Genomic DNA, 18460 nt, shown 5'->3' with positions numbered 1-18460 from the left:
AGGCCTAGAGGACGTGGACGCGGCCGAGGACGCGTAGGCCCAAGTGAGGGTGTGGGCACAGGCCGAACTCCTGATCCAGGTGTATCGCAGCCGACTGCTGCGCGATTAGGAGAGAGGCACGTTTCTGGCGTCCCCACATTCATCGCACAATTATAATGGGTCCACGCGGGAGACCTTTATTAGAAAATGAGCAGTGTGAGCAGGTCCTGTCGTGGATGGCAGAAAGTGCTTCGAGCAACCTATCGTCCACCCACAGTTCTGCGCCGTCCACTGCTCCAAATCCGAATCCTCTGGCTGCTGCTCCTCCTTCCTCCCAGCCTCCTCACTCCACTACAATGACACATGCTTAGGAGCAGGAAGACTCCCAGGAACTGTTCTAGGGCCCCTGCTCAGATTGGGCAGCAGTGGTTCCTCTCCCACCAGAGGAGTTTATCGTCACTGATGCCCAACCATTGGAAAGTTCCCGGGGTCCGGGGGATGAGGCTGGGGACTTCCAGCAACTGTCTCAAGACCTTTCAGTGGGTGAGGAGGACGATGACGATGAGACACAGTTGTCTATCGGTGAGGTAGTAGTAAGGGCAGTAAGTCCGAGGGAGGAGCGCACAGAGGATTCTGAGGAAGAGCAGCAGGGCGATGAGGTGACTGACCCCACCTGGTTTGCAACGCCTACTCAGGACAGGTCTTCAGAGGGGGAGGCAAGGGCAGCAGCAGGGCAGGTTGCAAGAGGCAGTGCGGTGTCCAGGGGTAGAGGCAGGGCCAGACCGAATAATCCACCAACTGTTTCCCAAAGCGCACCCTTGCGCCATGCCACCCTGCAAGGTCTGGCAGTTTTTCACAGAGACGCCTGACGACCGACGAACAGTGGTGTGCAACCTTTGTCGCGCCAAGATCAGCCGGGGAGCCACCACCAGCAGCCTCACCACCACCAGCATGCGCAGACATATGATGGCCAAGCACCCCACAAGGTGGGACGAAGGCCGTTCACCGCCTCCGGTTTGCACCGCTGCCTCTCCCCCTGTGCCCCAACCTGCCACTGAGATCCAACCCCCCTCTCAGGACACAGGCACTACCGTCTCCTGGCCTGCACCCACACCCTCACCTCCGCTGTCCTCGGCCCCATCCACCAATGTCTCGCACCGCACCGTCCAGCCGTCGCTAGCGCAAGTGTTTGAGCGCAAGCGCAAGTACGCCGCCACGCACCCGCACGCTCAAGCGTTACCCGTCCACATAGCCAAATTTATCAGCCTTGAGATGCTGTCGTATAGGGTTGTGGAAACGGATTCCTTCAAAAGTATGATGGTGGCGGCGGCCCCGCGCTACTCAGTTCCCAGTCGCCACTACTTTTCCCGATGTGCCGTCCCAGCCCTGCACGACCACGTCTCCCGCAACATTGTACGCGCCGTCACCAACGCGGTTACTGCCAAGGTCCACTTAACAACGGACACGTGGACAAGCACAGGCGGGCAGGGCCACTACATCTCCCTGACGGCACATTGGGTGAATTTAGTGGAGGCTGGGACAGAGTCAGAGCCTGGGACCGCTCACGTCCTACCCACCCCCAGAATTGCGGGCCCCAGCTCGGTGGTGGTATCTGCGGCGGTGTATGCTTCCTCCACTAAAGCACCCTCCTCCTCCTCCTCCTCCGCAACCTCTGTCTCGCAATCTAGATGTGTCAGCAGCAGCAGGACGTCGCCAGCAGTCGGTGTCGCGCGGCGTGGCAGCACAGCGGTGGGCAAGCGTCAGCAGGCCGTGCTGAAACTACTCAGCTTAGGAGATAAGAGGCACACGGCCCACGAACTGCTGCGGGGTCAAACAGAGCAGACCGACCGTTGGCTTGCGCCGCTGAGCCTCCAACCGAGCATGGTCGTGTGTGACAACGGGCGTGACCTCGTGGCGGCTCTGCAGCTCGGCAGCCTCACGCACGTGCCATGCCTGGCCCACGTCTTTAATTTGGTGGTTCAGCGCTTTCTGAAAATCTACCCACGCTTGTCAGACCTGCTCGTAAAGGTGCGCCGGCTCTGCGCACATTTCCGCAAGTCCCACATGGACGCTGCCACCCTGCGCACCCTGCAACATCGGTTTAATCTGCCAGTGCACCGACTGCTGTGCGACGTGCCCACACGGTGGAACTCTACGCTCCACATGTTGGCCAGGCTCTATGAGCAGCGTAGAGCTATAGTGGAATACCAACTCCAACATGGGCGGCGCAGTGGGAGTCAGCTTCCTCAATTATTTTCAGAAGAGTGGGCCTGGTTGGCAGACATCTGCCAGGTCCTTGGAAAGTTTGAGGAGTCTACCCAGGTGGTGAGCGGCGATGCTGCAATCATTAGCATCACCATTCCTCTGCTATGCCTCTTGAGAAGTTCCCTGCAAAGCATAAAGGCAGATGCTTTGCTCTCTGAAACGGAGGCGGGGAAGACAGTATGTCGCTGGATAGTCAGAGCACCCTCCTGTCTATATCTCAGTGCGTTGAGGAGGAGGAGGAGGAGCATGAGGAGGATGAGAAGGAGGGGGAGGAGACAGCTTGGCCCACTGCTGACGGTACCCATGCTGCTTGCCTGTCATCCTTTCAGCGTGTATCGCCTGAGGAGGAGGAGGAGGAGGATCCTGAAAGTGATCTTCCTAGTGAAGACAGCCATGTGTTGCGTACAGGTACCCTGGCACACATGGCTGACTTCATGTTAGGATGCCTTTCTCGTGACCCTCGCGTTGCACGCATTCTGGCCACTACAGATTACTGTGTGTACACACTGCTCGACCCACGGTATAAGGAGAACCTTTCCACTCTCATTCCCGAAGAGGAAAGGGGTTCGAGAGTGTTGCTATAGCACAGGACCCTGGCGGACAAGCTGATGGTAAAATTCCCATCCGACAGCGGTAGTGGCAGAAGGCGCAGTTCCGAGGGCCAGGTAGCAGGGGAGGTGCGGAGATCGAGCAGCATGTACAGCACAGACAGTGCAACACTCTTTAAGGCCCTGGACAGCTTTATGGCTCCCCACCAAGACTGTGTCACCGCTCCCCAGTCAAGGCTGAGTCGGCGGGAGCACTGTAAAAGGATGGTGAGGGAGTACGTAGCCGATCGCACGACCGTCCTCCGTGACGCCTCTGCCACCTACAACTACTGGGTGTCGAAGCTGGACACGTGGCCTGAACTTGCGCTGTATGCCCTGGAGGTGCTTGCTTGTCCTGCGGCTAGCGTCTTGTCAGAGAGGGTGTTTAGTGCGGCTGGGTGAATCATCACAGATAAGCGTACACGCCTGTCAACCGACAGTGCCGACAGGCTTACACTCATCAAGATGAACAATGCCTGGATTTCCCCAGACTTCTCTTCTCCACCAGCGGACAGCAGCGATACCTAAGCAATACGTAGGCTGCACCCGCGGATGGAAGCATCGTTCTCTATCACCATCCAAAACGGGGACATTTCTGCTTCATCAATCTGTGTATAATATTCCTCCTCCTCCTCTTGCGCCTCCTCCTGAAACCTCACATAATCACGCCGAACGGGCAATTTTTCTTAGGGCCACGAGGCTCACTCATATAATTTTTCTAAACAATTTTTATACGTTTCAATGCTCTTAAAAGCGTTGAAACTTTAACTTGAACCAATTTTTCGTTAAACTGGGCTGCCTCCAGGCCTAGTTACCACTTAAGCCACATTAACCAAAGCGATTAATGGGTTTCACCTGCCATCTTGGTTGGGCATGGCCAATTTTTTCTGAGGTACATTAGTACTGTTGGTACACCAATTTTTTTGGGCCCTCACCTACAGTGTAATCATAGTAATTTCTATGTTCTTCGCCTGCACTCATGGTACAGAAAGGTGTGTGGGGTTGGCCTACACTTTAGCTACATAAATGTAACTGGGGCCTTGTCTATACTGCACCTACTGAAATGTGAAAGAGACTGTTATCTCCCTAAACTGCTGCAATGGGAATGTTACTGGGGCCTGTCTTGAGTGCTACTATTACTGAAATGGAACTAAGACTGCGCTCCCCCTATACTGCTGCTAGTGATATATTAGTGGGGCCTGTCCCTAATGCTACCGCTGAAATGTTAATAATTCTGGGCTCTGCCTATACCGCTGCTAATGGTATGTCACTGGGGTGTGGAAATAGAGGCTTCACAAAGACATGATGGCGGCGAGGCCATTTCCCACCAACGCTGTTACTGTTAAGGTGCATATAACCACGGACACGTGTAGAGGACACATAGTGCCTCCAAAACATCCCCCTCCCCCTCCAACAATGAAAACATTCTTGGCAAATACCTTTGCATTGGTCCGTCTGGTGGCAGTCCAAGAATTTCACCTTTAACGACACAACAAGAGAGCACCACCACCATCCCCCCGCCACGGCCCACTTAATTCTGGCCACATTCCGAAAACCAACTACATAAAACCGCGCTACTAGGTCCGCAGTCACCACCACATTACCACCAACTAGGTTACTAAAAAAGGTACATATTACCAGTCTGACTGGGGCATGCAGTGTGGGCCGAAGCCCACCTGTATTGTATCTGACGTTAGCTCTGCTGAGTAGGGCACTGCAATGGGATATATTTATGTACCGCCGGTGGGTTCCAGGGAGCCACCCATGCTGTGGGTCCACACGGAGTTGTAACTGCATCTGTCCACTTGTAAAGAACCCCAGTCTGACTGGGGCATGCAGTGTGGGCCGAAGCCCACCTGCATTAACCACGACATTACCTCAGCTGTGATGGGCAATGCAATGGGATTTATTTATGTACCGCCGGTGGCTTCCTGGCACCCACCCATGCTGTGGGTCCACAGGGAGTTGTTACTACATCTGTCTACTTGTAAAGAACCCCAGTCTGACTGGGGCATGCAGTGTGGGCCGAAGCCCACCTGCATTAACCACGACATTACCTCAGCTGTGATGGGCAATGCAATGGGATTTATTTATGTACCACCGGTGGGTTCCAGGGAGCCACCCATGCTGTAGGTGCACACGGAGTTGAACCTACATCTGTCCACTTGTAAAGAACCCCAGTCTGACTGGGGCATACAGTGTGGGCCGAAGCCCACCTGTATTGTATCTGACGTTAGCTCTGCTGAGTAGGGCACTGCAATGGGATATATTTATGTACCGCCGGTGGCTTCCTGGCACCCACCCATGCTGTGGGTCCACAGGGAGTTGTTACTACATCTGTCCACTTGTAAAGAACCCCAGTCTGACTGGGGCATGCAGTGTGGGCCGAAGCCCACCTGCATTAACCACGACATTACCTCAGCTGTGATGGGCAATGCAATGGGATATTTTTATGTACCGCCGGTGGCTTCCTGGCACCCACCCATGCTGTGGGTCCACGGGGAGTTGTTACTACATCTGTCCACTTGTAAAGAACCCCAGTCTGACTGGGGCATGCAGTGTGGGCCGAAGCCCACCTGCATTAACCACGACATTACCTCAGCTGTGATGGGCAATGCAATGGGATTTATTTATGTACCACCGGTGGGTTCCAGGGAGCCACCCATGCTGTAGGTGCACATGGAGTTGAACCTACATCTGTCCACTTGTAAAGAACCCCAGTCTGACTGGGGCATGCAGTGTGGGCTGAAGCCCACCTGTATTAAGCACGACATTACCTCAGCTGTGATGGGCAATGCAATGGGATATATTTATGTACCGCCGGTGGCTTCCTGGCACCCACCCATGCTGTGGGTCCACGGGGAGTTGTTACTACATCTGTCCACTTGTAAAGAACCCCAGTCTGACTGGGGCATGCAGTGTGGGCCGAAGCCCACCTGCATTAACCACGACATTACCTCAGCTGTGATGGGCAATGCAATGGGATTTATTTATGTACCACCGGTGGGTTCCAGGGAGCCACCCATGCTGTAGGTGCACATGGAGTTGAACCTACATCTGTCCACTTGTAAAGAACCCCAGTCTGACTGGGGCATGCAGTGTGGGCTGAAGCCCACCTGTATTAAGCACGACATTACCTCAGCTGTGATGGGCAATGCAATGGGATATTTTTATGTACCGCCGGTGGGTTCCAGGGAGCCACCCATGCTGTGGGTTCACACGGAATTCCCATTGCGGAGTTGGACCTGGCTGTGACTATTTAGAAAAAAACGCGGTCTGACTGGGGCATGCAGACACCTTGACAGAATGAATAGTGTGTGGCACATAGGTTCCCCGTTGCTATGCCCACGTGTGCAGCTCCAGATGGAGGTGGCACAGGATTGGATTTCTCATTGCTTCTGTACAGCATTGTGGACTATCGGCCCGCCCCTTTTATGGGGGGGTCGCTGCCTAGCCATGCCAACCCTCTGCAGTGTGTGCCTGCTTTTCCTCTGGCAGGCGCACTTATAAATAGACATGAGGGTGGCGTGGCATGAGGGCAGCTGAAGGCTGGGCAGGGACAGTTTGGTGTGCGCTGTGGACACTGGGTCGTGCAGGGGGGGTTGGGCAGCATGTAACCCAGGAGAAGTGGCAGCGGAGTGTCATGCAGGCAGTGATTGTGCTTTGTTGGAGGTAGTGTGGTGCTTAGCTAAGGTATGCCATGCTAATGGGGGCTTTTCAGAAGTAAAAGTTGTTGAGGGGGGGGGGGCACTCTTGCCCGTATTGTGGCTTAATAGTGGGACCTGTGAACTTGAGATGCAGCCCAACATGTAGCCCCTTGCCTGCGCTATCCATTGCTGTGTCGTTCCCATCACTTTCTTGAATTGCCCAGATTTTCACACATGAAAACCTTAGCGAGCATCGGCGAAATACAAAAATGCTCGGGTCGCCCATTGACTTCAATGGGGTTCGTTACTCGAAACGAACACCCGAGCATCGCGATAATTTCGTCCCGAATAACGAGCACCCGAGCATTTTGGTGCTCGCTCATCTCTAATGATTATTAGTTTAAATACAGGATCCCAACCTAATAAAGGTTGGCACGAATCCATACCACCGCATCACTACCCACAGGTACTTCCACTCTACTGAATCAAAGGCCTTTGCCTGGTCTATAACTACCAAGGTGCGCTTCCCACAGTTGGTGTGCTTATACGTCAGATGGTTGAAAAGTCGCCTTAAGTTCAAGTCTGTGCTTTTGTCAGGCATGAAACCAGACTGGTCAGCATGTATGATCTCCCCAAGAACTGAGTTTATATGTGTCGCCAGTATTTTTGCAACAATTTTAATGTTATTAAGGAGTGAAATGGGGTGGTGAGAGCCGCAGTCGGTAGGGTCTTTTCCAGTTTTAGGGATCATGACTATTAGGGCATTGTACATGGTATCCAGAAGAGCCCCTTCTCGCAGGATAGAGTTGTACAGTGTTAGGAGTCGAGGGGTCAAAAGCTCCACATTCTTTTCATACCACTCCCCAGGAAGCCCATCTACACCTGGTAATTTCCTGTTGGGGAGCGACTTAATGGCTTCCCTTATTTCCTCTATACTCAGGGCTCCATCCAAGTAGGTTGCACTATTACTGCTCAGCGTACGGAAGGGAATAGCGTCGAGATAAGCTAGCAGTTGTTCATCAGAGCTGCTTGCTTTAGAGGTATATGGGTCAATATAGAATTGGGCAAACGCTTGGTTAACTAGTTTATGGTCATGTATTAGGGCACCCGCGTTATCCCGCATCGCTGTAATTGGTGGTAGCGACTGATCCTCTCTGGCCAAGTTGGCCAGCAAGTGACTGTTTTTATCTTCCTAATGAAAAACCTGGTGACTGGAATAAAGAAGTTTCTTTTTTGCATATTAAATGAGCAGCAGTTTATATTCCCGTCGCAGGTCACTGAGACCTAAGGAAGTTTCCGGGGAAGGATATGCTACATGTTTTGCCTCTGCTGAGTCAAGGCGGCGCTCCAAATCTAATCGGGTGGCCCGCAGGGACCTTCTATGTTGTTCAGCTATGGAGTAGGCAAAAAGACCCCCTGGTAACAGCCTTAAAGGCGTTCTATACCACAAACTCTGAGGCCGTCCCCTCATTGACCCCCCAGTACATCCCAGCCTCCTGCTCAACATACTCATGCACCTCCTTCTGTGACAGCCACAGGGGACTGAGTCTCCACATAGGGCGACAACCCTCAACTTCAAAGTCGAAAACCAGCTGGTGCGGGCAATGAGCTGATATGTCTCTCCTGAACCAGAATAAGTTGGTCTTCAATCCGCACCTCATCAGAAAACCTTCTAGCCAAAAACATTATTTTATCTTTAGCATAGACATTAAATAGGTTTTCCCACTTCTAGTTGTTTAGCTGCAAGAAGCAGACAGCTCTGTACATTGTGCAGTGGTCTAGATTGGTTTGCAGGCTCAGTATCATTCACTTCAGTAGGACTCAGTCGGCAGTACCAACTTCGACCACTGTGCAATGCAGAGAGCTATCTGCTTCCTGCAAAAAACAAACTGCTAGAAGTGGGACAGTGCCTTTAAAAAATACAAAGAATTTAATTAAAACAGTTATACAAAAAAAATATTCCAAAGGTTGTTACATATAAGCAATTGGTTATTACAGAGCTATTTTGATTATCATATATATCTATATCTCTATACTCTCTAACTTCCAGGTGTCGTACAAGCGTGAAATTTCTCAAGAGCATTCTTTGCATCTTAAATTGGAAAAGTAAAGCGGTCACAACTTGATTATTGAATGCTATTATTCAATGCTTAGTGCAAAAGTATTTGCACTCTTGTGTAATGTACGTGATCTAATTCTCTAACTTCCTGATGTCGTACCAACATGAAATTTGGCAGGAGCATTCTTTAGGTCCTAAATAGGAAAGGTAAAGGGGTCACAACTCGATTATTCAATACTAATTGCAAAAGTAAGTGCCTCCCTAAGAAATGTAACTTCCTGATGTCATGCAAGCCTGAGGGCTAGACATAAAAATACTGGTACTGAGAGGGTTAACACCTTTTGGGTGTGGCAACTAGCAAAACATAAAAGCCAATTCCTGCCAGACTCAGAGAGGAGCAAGTACTAGCTCAGTGGAGCTGAAGGGCTGCTAGCCGGAGGTCCAAGTTGGACCAGCGAGATCCTTGGGGGAGGGGATCTGTTTGGGAACCATCGCTAGTCTGAAAGAGGAGGATGCCCTGTAGACGCCCGGTGGGATTAGCGATGGTGGCCCAGTGGCTTTGTGACCTCTAAAATTATGGACTCTCCTTATGCTTTACATGTTTGGAATGCTGTGAAATAAAACTGGCAGGCACCAGATTTTAAAGAAAGTTTAAGTCTCCTGGAGTCTATCTACACATGTGGTGCACCATTTCCCTGATGTTGAGGTTGGCGATCTGCAGGCGAGTACCCCCCTGGCACAAAATGGAGGGGAATGGAGAGGAGATAGAGCCAGTGCAGGAAACACTGAAAGAGTGGTCAGAGAGGTAGGAGGAGAACCAGGAGAGAGCAGTGTCCTTTAGACCGATGGAGCGAAGCATAGCAAGGAGGAGGTCATGGTCGACAGTGTCTAATGCAGCAGAGAGATCAAGGAGCATTAGTAGGGAGTAGTCGCCCCTCGATTTGGCCATCATCAGGTCATTGTGTGAGGGCAGATACTTTTGTGAGGGGGTTTCGGTCAAATGTATGGGGTAGAAGCCAGACTGGAGGGAGTCGAGGAGAGAGTTATCAGAGAGATGAAGGGGAGGTTCGATATGAGTTGGCAGCATTGGTCGGGTCAAGGGTCAGTTTCCTTAGCAGAGGGGATATGATGGAGTGTTTAATTGAGGTGGGGAAAATACCAGAGGTCAGGGAGAGGTAGAAGATGGAGGTGAGGTGGGTAATGACAGCCGGGGAAAGGGACTGCAGATGGTGTGAGGGAAGAGGGTCGCTAGAGCAGGAGGTGGGGCGAGCAGCGGAGAGCAGTCTGGAGACTTCTTCTCTGTCATTGGTTCTAGTATAAATAGTAAGTGATGGATGCCGTGCTGAAGCAGCCGGGATCAGCGGTAGCCGTTTAGTGTTTGCGGATTTCTTTTTGGATGTTTTAGATTTTTTCTTTGAAGTGGTCGACTAGCTCTCCAGCACCGAGATCCATCATGGGAGCCTGTTCTTGGGGGCTGAGGAGGGAGAGGAAGGTGTTGAGGAGTCATTTGGGGTTGTGTGATAGTGAGGAGACGAGGGAGGTGAAATAAACTTGTTTGGCATGGTGGAGGGCGAGGTCGTAGGTTTTGAGCATATATTTGTAGTGGGTGAAGTCTGCTGGCTGTTTGGGTTTGCGCCACAGTCGTTCAGCACACCTAGAGCATCGCCAGATGAAGCGCGCTTGGTGTGTGAGCCAAGATAGTCATGATCTGCAGTGGACGGCTCGGGGCGCGGGGGGTGCCGCTTCATCCAGGGCGCGTCTGAGGGAGGTGGAGTAGTGTTCAGATTACGGCATGAGAGGAGGAAGATGTGGGACAGGGAGGACTGTGAGATCTCGGCAAACTGCTGGGTGCGGATGGTAATAACGCCGCACTGAGGGTTTGATGTAAAATATATATTGTACTCCCCCAATCCCCGATCAGCGCAGCGTCTTCTTTGTGTACAAATATATGGTTCCCAGCATCCATACTAAGCACACAATACACACACTCGGCTCCGCTCCTCCGTCTCGCACACACTCGGCTCTGCCCCTCCGTCTCGCACACACACACTCGGCTCTGCTCCTCCGTCTCGCACACACATGCTCGGCTCTGCTCCTCCGTATCGCACACACACGCTCGGCTCTGCTCCTCCGTCTCGCACACACACTCTTGGCTCTGCTCCTCCGTCTCGAACACACACACTCGGCTCTGCTCCTCCGTCTCGCACACACACTCTTGGCTCTGCTCCTCCGTCTCGCGCACACACACTCGCTCGCCTCCGCTCCATACACTCTCTGAATACATCCTCACACAGCAGAGTCCTGCATCCACTGAGCGGAGAGACCTGGTCATGTGACCCCTTGTCTCCTCCCACACACTGATCACATGACGGTAACATCATCACAGGTCTTGTAAGCACAGAACAACCCCACGGCTCCTGTCCGGCTGCAGGTGGAGGTATGTGGGGTCACCAGCACTGGGGAGCAGATTTATGGAAGCCCATAGCAACCAATCAAAGCGCTGTGATTGGTTACTATGGGAGACGGGGACAGATTTACTTTCAGGCTGTTTGCTGCAGCTTTATCTATTGTAATGCTCTTGGTCATTAAGGGGTTCATAAGAAGGGAAGTCACCGGGTTCTGCGCCAACTTTATTTCCGTAAGACGTGAATTCATAACCTGCAACAAAAAATTGACATTTTCTTGACGTTTCTCTATTGTAATGCGGCTGTTCGGGGGTTAATAAGTGAATGGATCTCCTCCCCTCACATGTAACATTCCTGTAATGCGGCTGTTCGGGGGTTAATAAGTGAATGTAGCTCCTCCCCTCACATGTAACATTCCTGTAATGCGGCTGTTCGGGGGTTAATAAGTGAATGGATCTCCTCCCCTCAGATGTAACATTCCTGTAATGCGGCTGTTCGGGGGTTAATAAGTGAATGGATCTCCTCCCCTCACATGTGACATTCCTGTAATGCGGCTGTTCGGGGGTTAATAAGTAAATGGATCTCCTCCCCCGACATGTAACATTCCTGTAATGCGGCTGTTCGGGGGTTAATAAGTGAATGTGTCTCCTCCCCCCACATGTAACATTCCTGTAAGGCGGCTGTTCGGGGGTTAATAAGTGAATGTGTCTCCTCCCCTCACATGTAACATTCCTGTAATGTGGCTGTTCGGGGGTTAATAAGTGAATGTAGCTCCTCCCCTCACATGTAACATTCCTGTACTGCGGCTGTTCGGGGTTTAATAAGTGAATGGATCTCCTCCCCTCACATGTAACATTCCTGTACTGTGGCTGTTCGGGGGTTAATAAGAGAATGTATCTCCTCCCCTCACATGTAAACATTCCTGTACTGCGGCTGTTCGGGGTTTAATAAGTGAATGGATCTCCTCCCCTCACGTGTAACATTCCTGTAATGCGGCTGTTCGGGGTTTAATAAGTGAATGGATCTCCTCCCCTCACATGTAACATTCCTGTACTGCGGCTGTTCGGGGTTTAATAAGTGAATGGATCTCCTCCCCTCACATGTAAGATTCCTGTACTGCGGCTGTTCGGGGGTTAATAAGTGAATGGATCTCCTCCCCTCACATGTAACATTCCTGTAATGCGGCTGTCCGGGGGTTAATAAGTGAATGGATCTCCTCCCCTCACATGTAACATTCCTGTAATGCGGCTGTCCGGGGGTTAATAAGTGAATGGATCTCCTCCCCTCACATGTAACATCCCTGTAATGCGGCTGTTCGGGGGTTAATAAGTGAATGGATCTCCTCCCCTCACATGTAACATTCCTGTAATGCGGCTGTTCGGGGGTTAATAAGTGAATGGATCTCCTCCCCTCACATGTAACATTCCTGTAATGCGGCTGTTCGGGGGTTAATAAGTGAATGGATCTCCTCCCCTCACATGTAACATTCCTGTAATGCGGCTGTTCGGGGTTATTAAGTGAATGGATCTCCTCCCCTCACATGTAACATTCCTGTACTGCGGCTGTTCGGGGGTTAATAAGTGAATGTGTCTCCTTCCCTCACATGTAACATTCCTGTACTGTGGCTGTTTGGGGGTTAATAAGTGAATGTATCTCCTCCCCTCACATGTAACACTCCTGTAATGCGGCTGTTCGGGGGTTAATAAGTGAATGGATCTCCTCCCCTCACACGTAACATTCCTGTAATGCGGCTGTTCGGGGGTTAATAAGTGAATGGATCTCCTCCCCTCACATGTAACATTCCTGTAATGCGGCTGTTCGGGGTTATTAAGTGAATGGATCTCCTCCCCTCACATGTAACATTCCTGTAATGCGGCTGTTCGGGGGTTAATAAGTGAATGGATCTCCTCCCCTCACATGTAACATTCCTGTATGGTCGCTGTCACACTGGGGATCTGTGGGAAGATTTGGCGCACACAATACTCCGTGAATAGAAGCCACTGATCTCACAAGCAGATATTTACTTTGCCCCCCCCCCCCCCCCCCTCTGTGGCGCCGCATGCTCCTCCGGAGGCTGATGGTCTCCGCTCAGTGTGCGGCTATTTCTGCCTCGCGATGATGATGTCCGATTTTCTCTGCATTTCGCTACATTTGAAAATGTTCACGGAGATACAAAGTGTTAGAGATTAAGAATCGCATTGCTTCTGCCAAATTGCGCTGCTCAGCCTCATGTAAGGACCGCAGGTGTTTCCCGCTGACTTCAGTCGGCGCAGCGTCACGAGGAAACTCCCAGAGATACAACATATGAATCGCACCACATAAAACCTGCGTGAGTTTCCCGCTGGTGTGAATGCGCCCTCAGGCGATGGTCACACGGCACCGAGGAGCATTTGTACTCAGTTTTTGATGTTTGTGAACCGCAGCCGAAAACGCATGCAGTTTTTAAAAATCCCCTGTTTTTAATTTGCAGACATTTGTTAATAACGACACGGGTTTCTTCCCTTTATTTTTTTAAACATTTTTGTTTGCTTTTTCTTATGCTGCTCTTCACAGATATTTCCAAACCTCATCTGAAGCTCCTCGTGTGAATGTCGCCTCGCTGCAATGTGATTGGCTAATGAAGATTAAGGACATTAAGAAGTTCTTGTATTCCGTGTATCCTTGTATGTTGGAAGCTTACTGATCCCCTCAGAGTGATGGTAGAGCTCTAAAACATAGCAGCTGTACACAGAGATAGTGATTACAGTGCAGTTACCTCCAGTGTTAGTGATTACAGTGCAGTTACCTCCAGTGTTAGTGATTACAGTGCAGTTACCTCCAGTGTTAGTGATTACAGTGCAGTTACCTCCAGTGTTAGTGATTACAGTGCAGTTACCTCCAGTATTAGTGATTACAGTGCAGTTACCTCCAGTATTAGTGATTACAGTGCAGTTACCTCCAGTATTAGTGATTTCAGTGCAGTTACCTCCAGTATTAGTGAATACAGTGCAGTTACCTTCAGTGATCACAGGTGATGTGTCCTCTGGTTGGAGTCATCCATTTATCTTCTTTCTCCGGGCCCAGACCGCCATGAAGACTTCTACCAGCTACGACTAGTCCCTGCACACTCTGTCCATCCTGACGCTGCCCCAATTAGCCTCTCAGTAACTCCCCTGTAGTACTAATGCATCTTCTGTGGTCTGACAAATTAGTAATGTCTCTTTACCTTTAATTAATTAAAAAGTCCTGGGCGGCAGTCCTGTCAGTCAGGAAGACAGAAGATGGCTGATAATGGTGCTAATGAACTGGGGGTCAGCAGTGGGGTGTGGAGGGGGCTGTGTTGGGGGTCAGCGGAGGTGCGGAAGGGAAGAGGGGGGAATGCCCGGTAATTGTATTATAAAAGGGGATTTTGTATGATGTTACATTGTCTCGTCTTCTTCCCTTTCAGGATCCTCGGCTGATATCTTCTATATCAGATAATTATCCTGATTGACCTGACAAGGATGGAGAGGAACCGGGACAAGATGGCGGAGAGTTTATTCACCCTCACCCTAGAGATACTCTTTCAGCTTACAGGAGAGGTGAGAGCAGGGGCGTACCGAAAGGCTCAGGGGTTCGGGTGCAAAAGTTCAGCTCAGGGCCTCCCCCACCCCCTGTAGCCATGCCTAAATCCTGCACTACAGGAAAACTTGTTTGTAGCCCCTTAGGCCACTCTCCCACACTGCTCTTTACCGCTATTAGCACGGCGCCCCGAGCGTCATGCTAACCACCGTACAATGCTCCCATTGACCTTAATGGGGTTACTCAGACCTGAGCTTGAATGCAGTGTTCCTAATGCCGCGATTTTCGAGAGCTGTCTGTTCTATTTTTGTGTTTTTTAACGTACCTCCTCACGCATCACAATGGTGGGGTGCATTTAGAAGCGCTGTCAAATGTTGTACCATGCGTTCAAAAACTCCGCTGGAAATTGCAGTAAAAATGCCACAATTTAGAACTGTGTTTTCTGAACGCATGTGTGAGAGCGGCCTTAGGGTGTGTTCATGTTTTTTGTTATACTTTTGAAATAAAAGAATACATTATAAAAAACTGCATGCGGTATTCAAAGACCACATACGTTTTTAAGATGCCGCATACACTATAAGAAACTGCAGGTGTTTTTGATGCATTTTTTAATTGTGTGCAAAATGTGCAATTATATACAGTCTATACAGGGAGATGCATAACTATATAGCAGTGATGGACAGATAAGGTAGATAGATAGATGAGAGAGGTAGGTAGATGAGAGTTGGTAGATGGCTGAGAGGTTCACCATCTTATCTGTATTTTTTGTATTTTTATAAACTGTGAAGATGCTATATTGTGTCTCTAATCTAATCCTCTGGGGGAAGGGAACATCGCCCCCCCCCCCCCCCCTCCTCCACGAGCATTGAAGGAGCAGTGCTTTGTGTCCATAAACTGGTCAAACCAGTTATAACCAGCAAAGAACTTATCCAGGAATGTCTTTGTATAAAGGGACAGGAAATGGCTGGTTGGAGAGAAACACAGGAAGTATTTCCTTCAGACAACAAGTCAACAATGAATAGAGCATGCTCAAGGGGAAGCTCCTCCCGGGTAAATGTTCTCACAGCTACCTCACAAATACCTCCCTATGAGAATGACCTACCAGCACACAAAATCATGTAACTGTATCCTAAATTACCTCACTTCCTGATTTAAAACCTTATATAAACTTTTACCCGCCTAAATTAAAGGAGAACCTTGGCACACATGATTTAGACGTGTGCTCTTTTAAAAGGGTCTCCAGGCCTGTACATTATTCCTATCTAATATGGCACCCACAATATATCGAATAACGAAAATTGCACTAACAAGAGAGATAGGTAGGTAGATGGAGAGATAGATGAGAGAGGTAGGTAGATGGATAAATGACAGAGATAGGTAGGTAGATAAATGAGAGAGATGGGTAGGTAGATAGATGAGCTGGGAAGGTAGGTAGATAGATGAGATAGGTAGCTATATGAGACATAGGTAGGTAGGTAGATGAGCGAGCTTGGTAGATAGATAGATGAGAGTGATAGGTCGTTAGATAGGTACATACCCCAGACCAGTTCTCTGTGTGAGGAGACCAGCAGGCACAGAGATGCTGTACACTGTGCAGGAGTGCAGGGGTATGACATCATCATCAGCTTCCTCTGTTCCGAGCCATGTTATGTGTGTGCCTGCCTGCCTCTCTCCTCCTCCCTCCTCCTCTTCTCTGCTGTTGTCTGACTCGCACTATCTCCCGCAGAGTAACAATCACGCGGCTGGCAGTACAACAAGCCGGTAATGCACTGTATGTGCATTTGTATATGGCGGAGGGTGGCCTCTGGGCCCCCTCTGTGCAGGCGCTGCGTCGCATCGCTATTGCCACCCCTGCGACCATGAATGGTACGTCAGTGGGTGAGAGATTCTGGGGATGGCGTCACGTTTAGAGATGAGCAAGCATACTCGGTTCGTGTGTTTTTGCACTCGAGCACTGCTTTTTCCGAGTAACTGACTACGGGGGGGTGGGGAGGGGGTGAGAGCTGCCCCTTGTGCCCCACTGCTACCCCCGCATCTTTTTGTCCGAGTAGTCAGCGGTGCTCGAGTGCAAAAACACCTGTACCGAGTACGCTCGCTCATCTCTAGTCACGTTCCATCATTCTTATCTATGTCAGTCTCTGGTCACATCTACGTCAGAGGACTTACTGCCAATTCAGTCTTTCTGCCACCTTCACATGAAGCATGATTACTACGGGCTTTCCACAGTGGTAGCTTGCAGCTATTACGCAGTAAATACCCAGGGGCCAAATCCACATCTAAGCCCGCCTGCACACAAAGAGGTGGATTTCTGTATGCGGTAGCCCACAATGGAGTCTGACCCTGTGCCCGGCCGGCATCTGCTCGTACCTGTCTATTCTGTTCTTCATCTATACTGCGGATGGTCCACACGGCTCGCTGTCGGACATGCGCTGTACAACTTTTTTTTCTCAATATTTTCCCCCACACCGTCGCTAGGTGATGAATTGGAATCTGTGACCTGCCTGCAATGTCAGTTGCGGATGGACCGCGGGTCAAGCAGCTTCCATTGACTTAAATTGAAGCCATCCCTGCAGACATCACAGGAAAATGAAATGCGCTGCGATATTTCCTCCGCTCCTGGAAACCGCAATTTGTTTCCGTAAGTGTGCAGGAAAAAGCGTTTTTCCGTAGCATGTGTGGGAGGACAGCTCGGTAGAGTGTAGGTTGGCGGCAGTCACAGACGGAAACACAAAGTTAAAGTCCAAGGGAAGGCATGGCCTGCATTTATTTTAGTCCAGCAAAGAAACAACACAAATTCAGCCTTAACTTCAGACCCAAAATAACAGTCCAACACGGGGTGATCAGGCTGTCCTAGAATGTCCAGGGCTTGCGTAGCAGGGACACCACACAGCCGGTCCCACAGGCTGCCAGGGTCCAGCAGCTATCTTAGCTCCCTCTGTGTCCGTGCACCTGCTATTTATATGCGCCCCTGGGCTGATTGGCCTCGCCCACACCCTGGAGTGGAGGAGGGGAATGGATGGCCCCACTACCAACCTGACATCCATTCCAAAAAAAACAGGCCCGGATATTTTTAAAGAACAGATCTCCAGCAACTACTTGCTGGAGACCACATTACGCTCCAGGTTTCCTACGTGACCTTCCTTCAGTCCCCTTATGCATAATACCGGAACCGAGGGGTGACGTAGCGACCATCCACTACTACGCCCCTCAGTACCTCACACATGCTATGGATGGTATTTGGTGCAGACATCGGCCATGGAGTCCTTAATGCAAATCCGTTCGTGTGCAGGTGGCCTAAATGCCTCGTATTATGCTGCGGACTTACTTGACAAACTTCTGTGGATTTTATCCTTTGTTCTTCAGGGGTTCAAAATCCGCAGCATAAATGCGTAGTATAAATAGTCTCGCTGCGGATTTAGAAGCTGCCGCAGTTCTCAAAGACTAAGTAGATTTGTTATAGAAAATACCGGCACCGCGTGAAAGACATTTTATAAATCTCCCCCGCATGGCCTGTACTGTAAATGCTGCAGCCAAGTGTGAAGACGGACGGAATGCTGGAAACTATTGCAGCTGGTAAAATGTCGAACAGCCAACAGAATAGAACAACAGAACTGAGGAACACAGATGTGAAGAGCCGACATAACTGCCGGACCAGACTGGGAGGACTCTAGAAATGTCTGCAGGGATATTTATGGATGTGTCTTCTCATAAACAGGATTACACGATAGTGAAGAAGACTTCTAGTGATGGTTGTCAGGCCCCGGTGTTTGATGGATGGGGAAGACCCCTGAGCCCAATCACAGGGCCTCCACCTCGCCCCCTGATACTGGAGGAGATCAATGAGCAGAAGATCCTAGAACTCACCAACAAGATGATTGAGCTGCTGACTGGAAAGGTGATGCTGCTGGGAATGCTGGGACATTATACAGTAATGCTATGGCGGTATGACGTGTCTGGGTGATGATGGTATCATTGTGT

General features: G+C 50.3%; 2 protein-coding genes across 5 annotated transcripts in view; both read left to right on the top strand.

The window, feature by feature from the left end:
* LOC136624337 (gastrula zinc finger protein XlCGF57.1-like) overlaps positions 1 to 18460 on the top strand; it is a 721853-nt gene that overhangs the window by 448682 nt on the left and 254711 nt on the right. The window lies entirely within an intron of this gene.
* On the top strand, positions 10917 to 18443 carry LOC136624493 (oocyte zinc finger protein XlCOF29-like). The gene is made up of 4 exons (XM_066598478.1): positions 10917 to 10974; positions 13496 to 13548; positions 14370 to 14502; positions 18198 to 18443. Exons 3-4 carry the CDS (start codon positions 14425 to 14427, stop codon positions 18441 to 18443), a joined length of 324 nt encoding a protein of 107 aa, XP_066454575.1. The 5' UTR covers positions 10917 to 10974; positions 13496 to 13548; positions 14370 to 14424.

The sequence above is a fragment of the Eleutherodactylus coqui genome, chromosome 4 (assembly GCF_035609145.1).
Source record: "Eleutherodactylus coqui strain aEleCoq1 chromosome 4, aEleCoq1.hap1, whole genome shotgun sequence".
NCBI classification, from domain to species: domain Eukaryota; kingdom Metazoa; phylum Chordata; class Amphibia; order Anura; family Eleutherodactylidae; genus Eleutherodactylus; species Eleutherodactylus coqui.
Note: the sequence above shows the minus strand (reverse complement) of the source record. Positions and strands in the feature narration are given on the sequence as shown.

Excerpts from the sequence above, each read along its gene's own strand:
- LOC136624493 (XM_066598478.1), top strand. The coding sequence starts at position 14,425 with ATGGAGAGGAACCGGGACAAGATGGCGGAGAGTTTATTCACCCTCACC. Across the intron at positions 14,503-18,197 it reads TCTTTCAGCTTACAGGAGAG|GATTACACGATAGTGAAGAA; the intron begins GTGAGAGCAGGG and ends TCTCATAAACAG.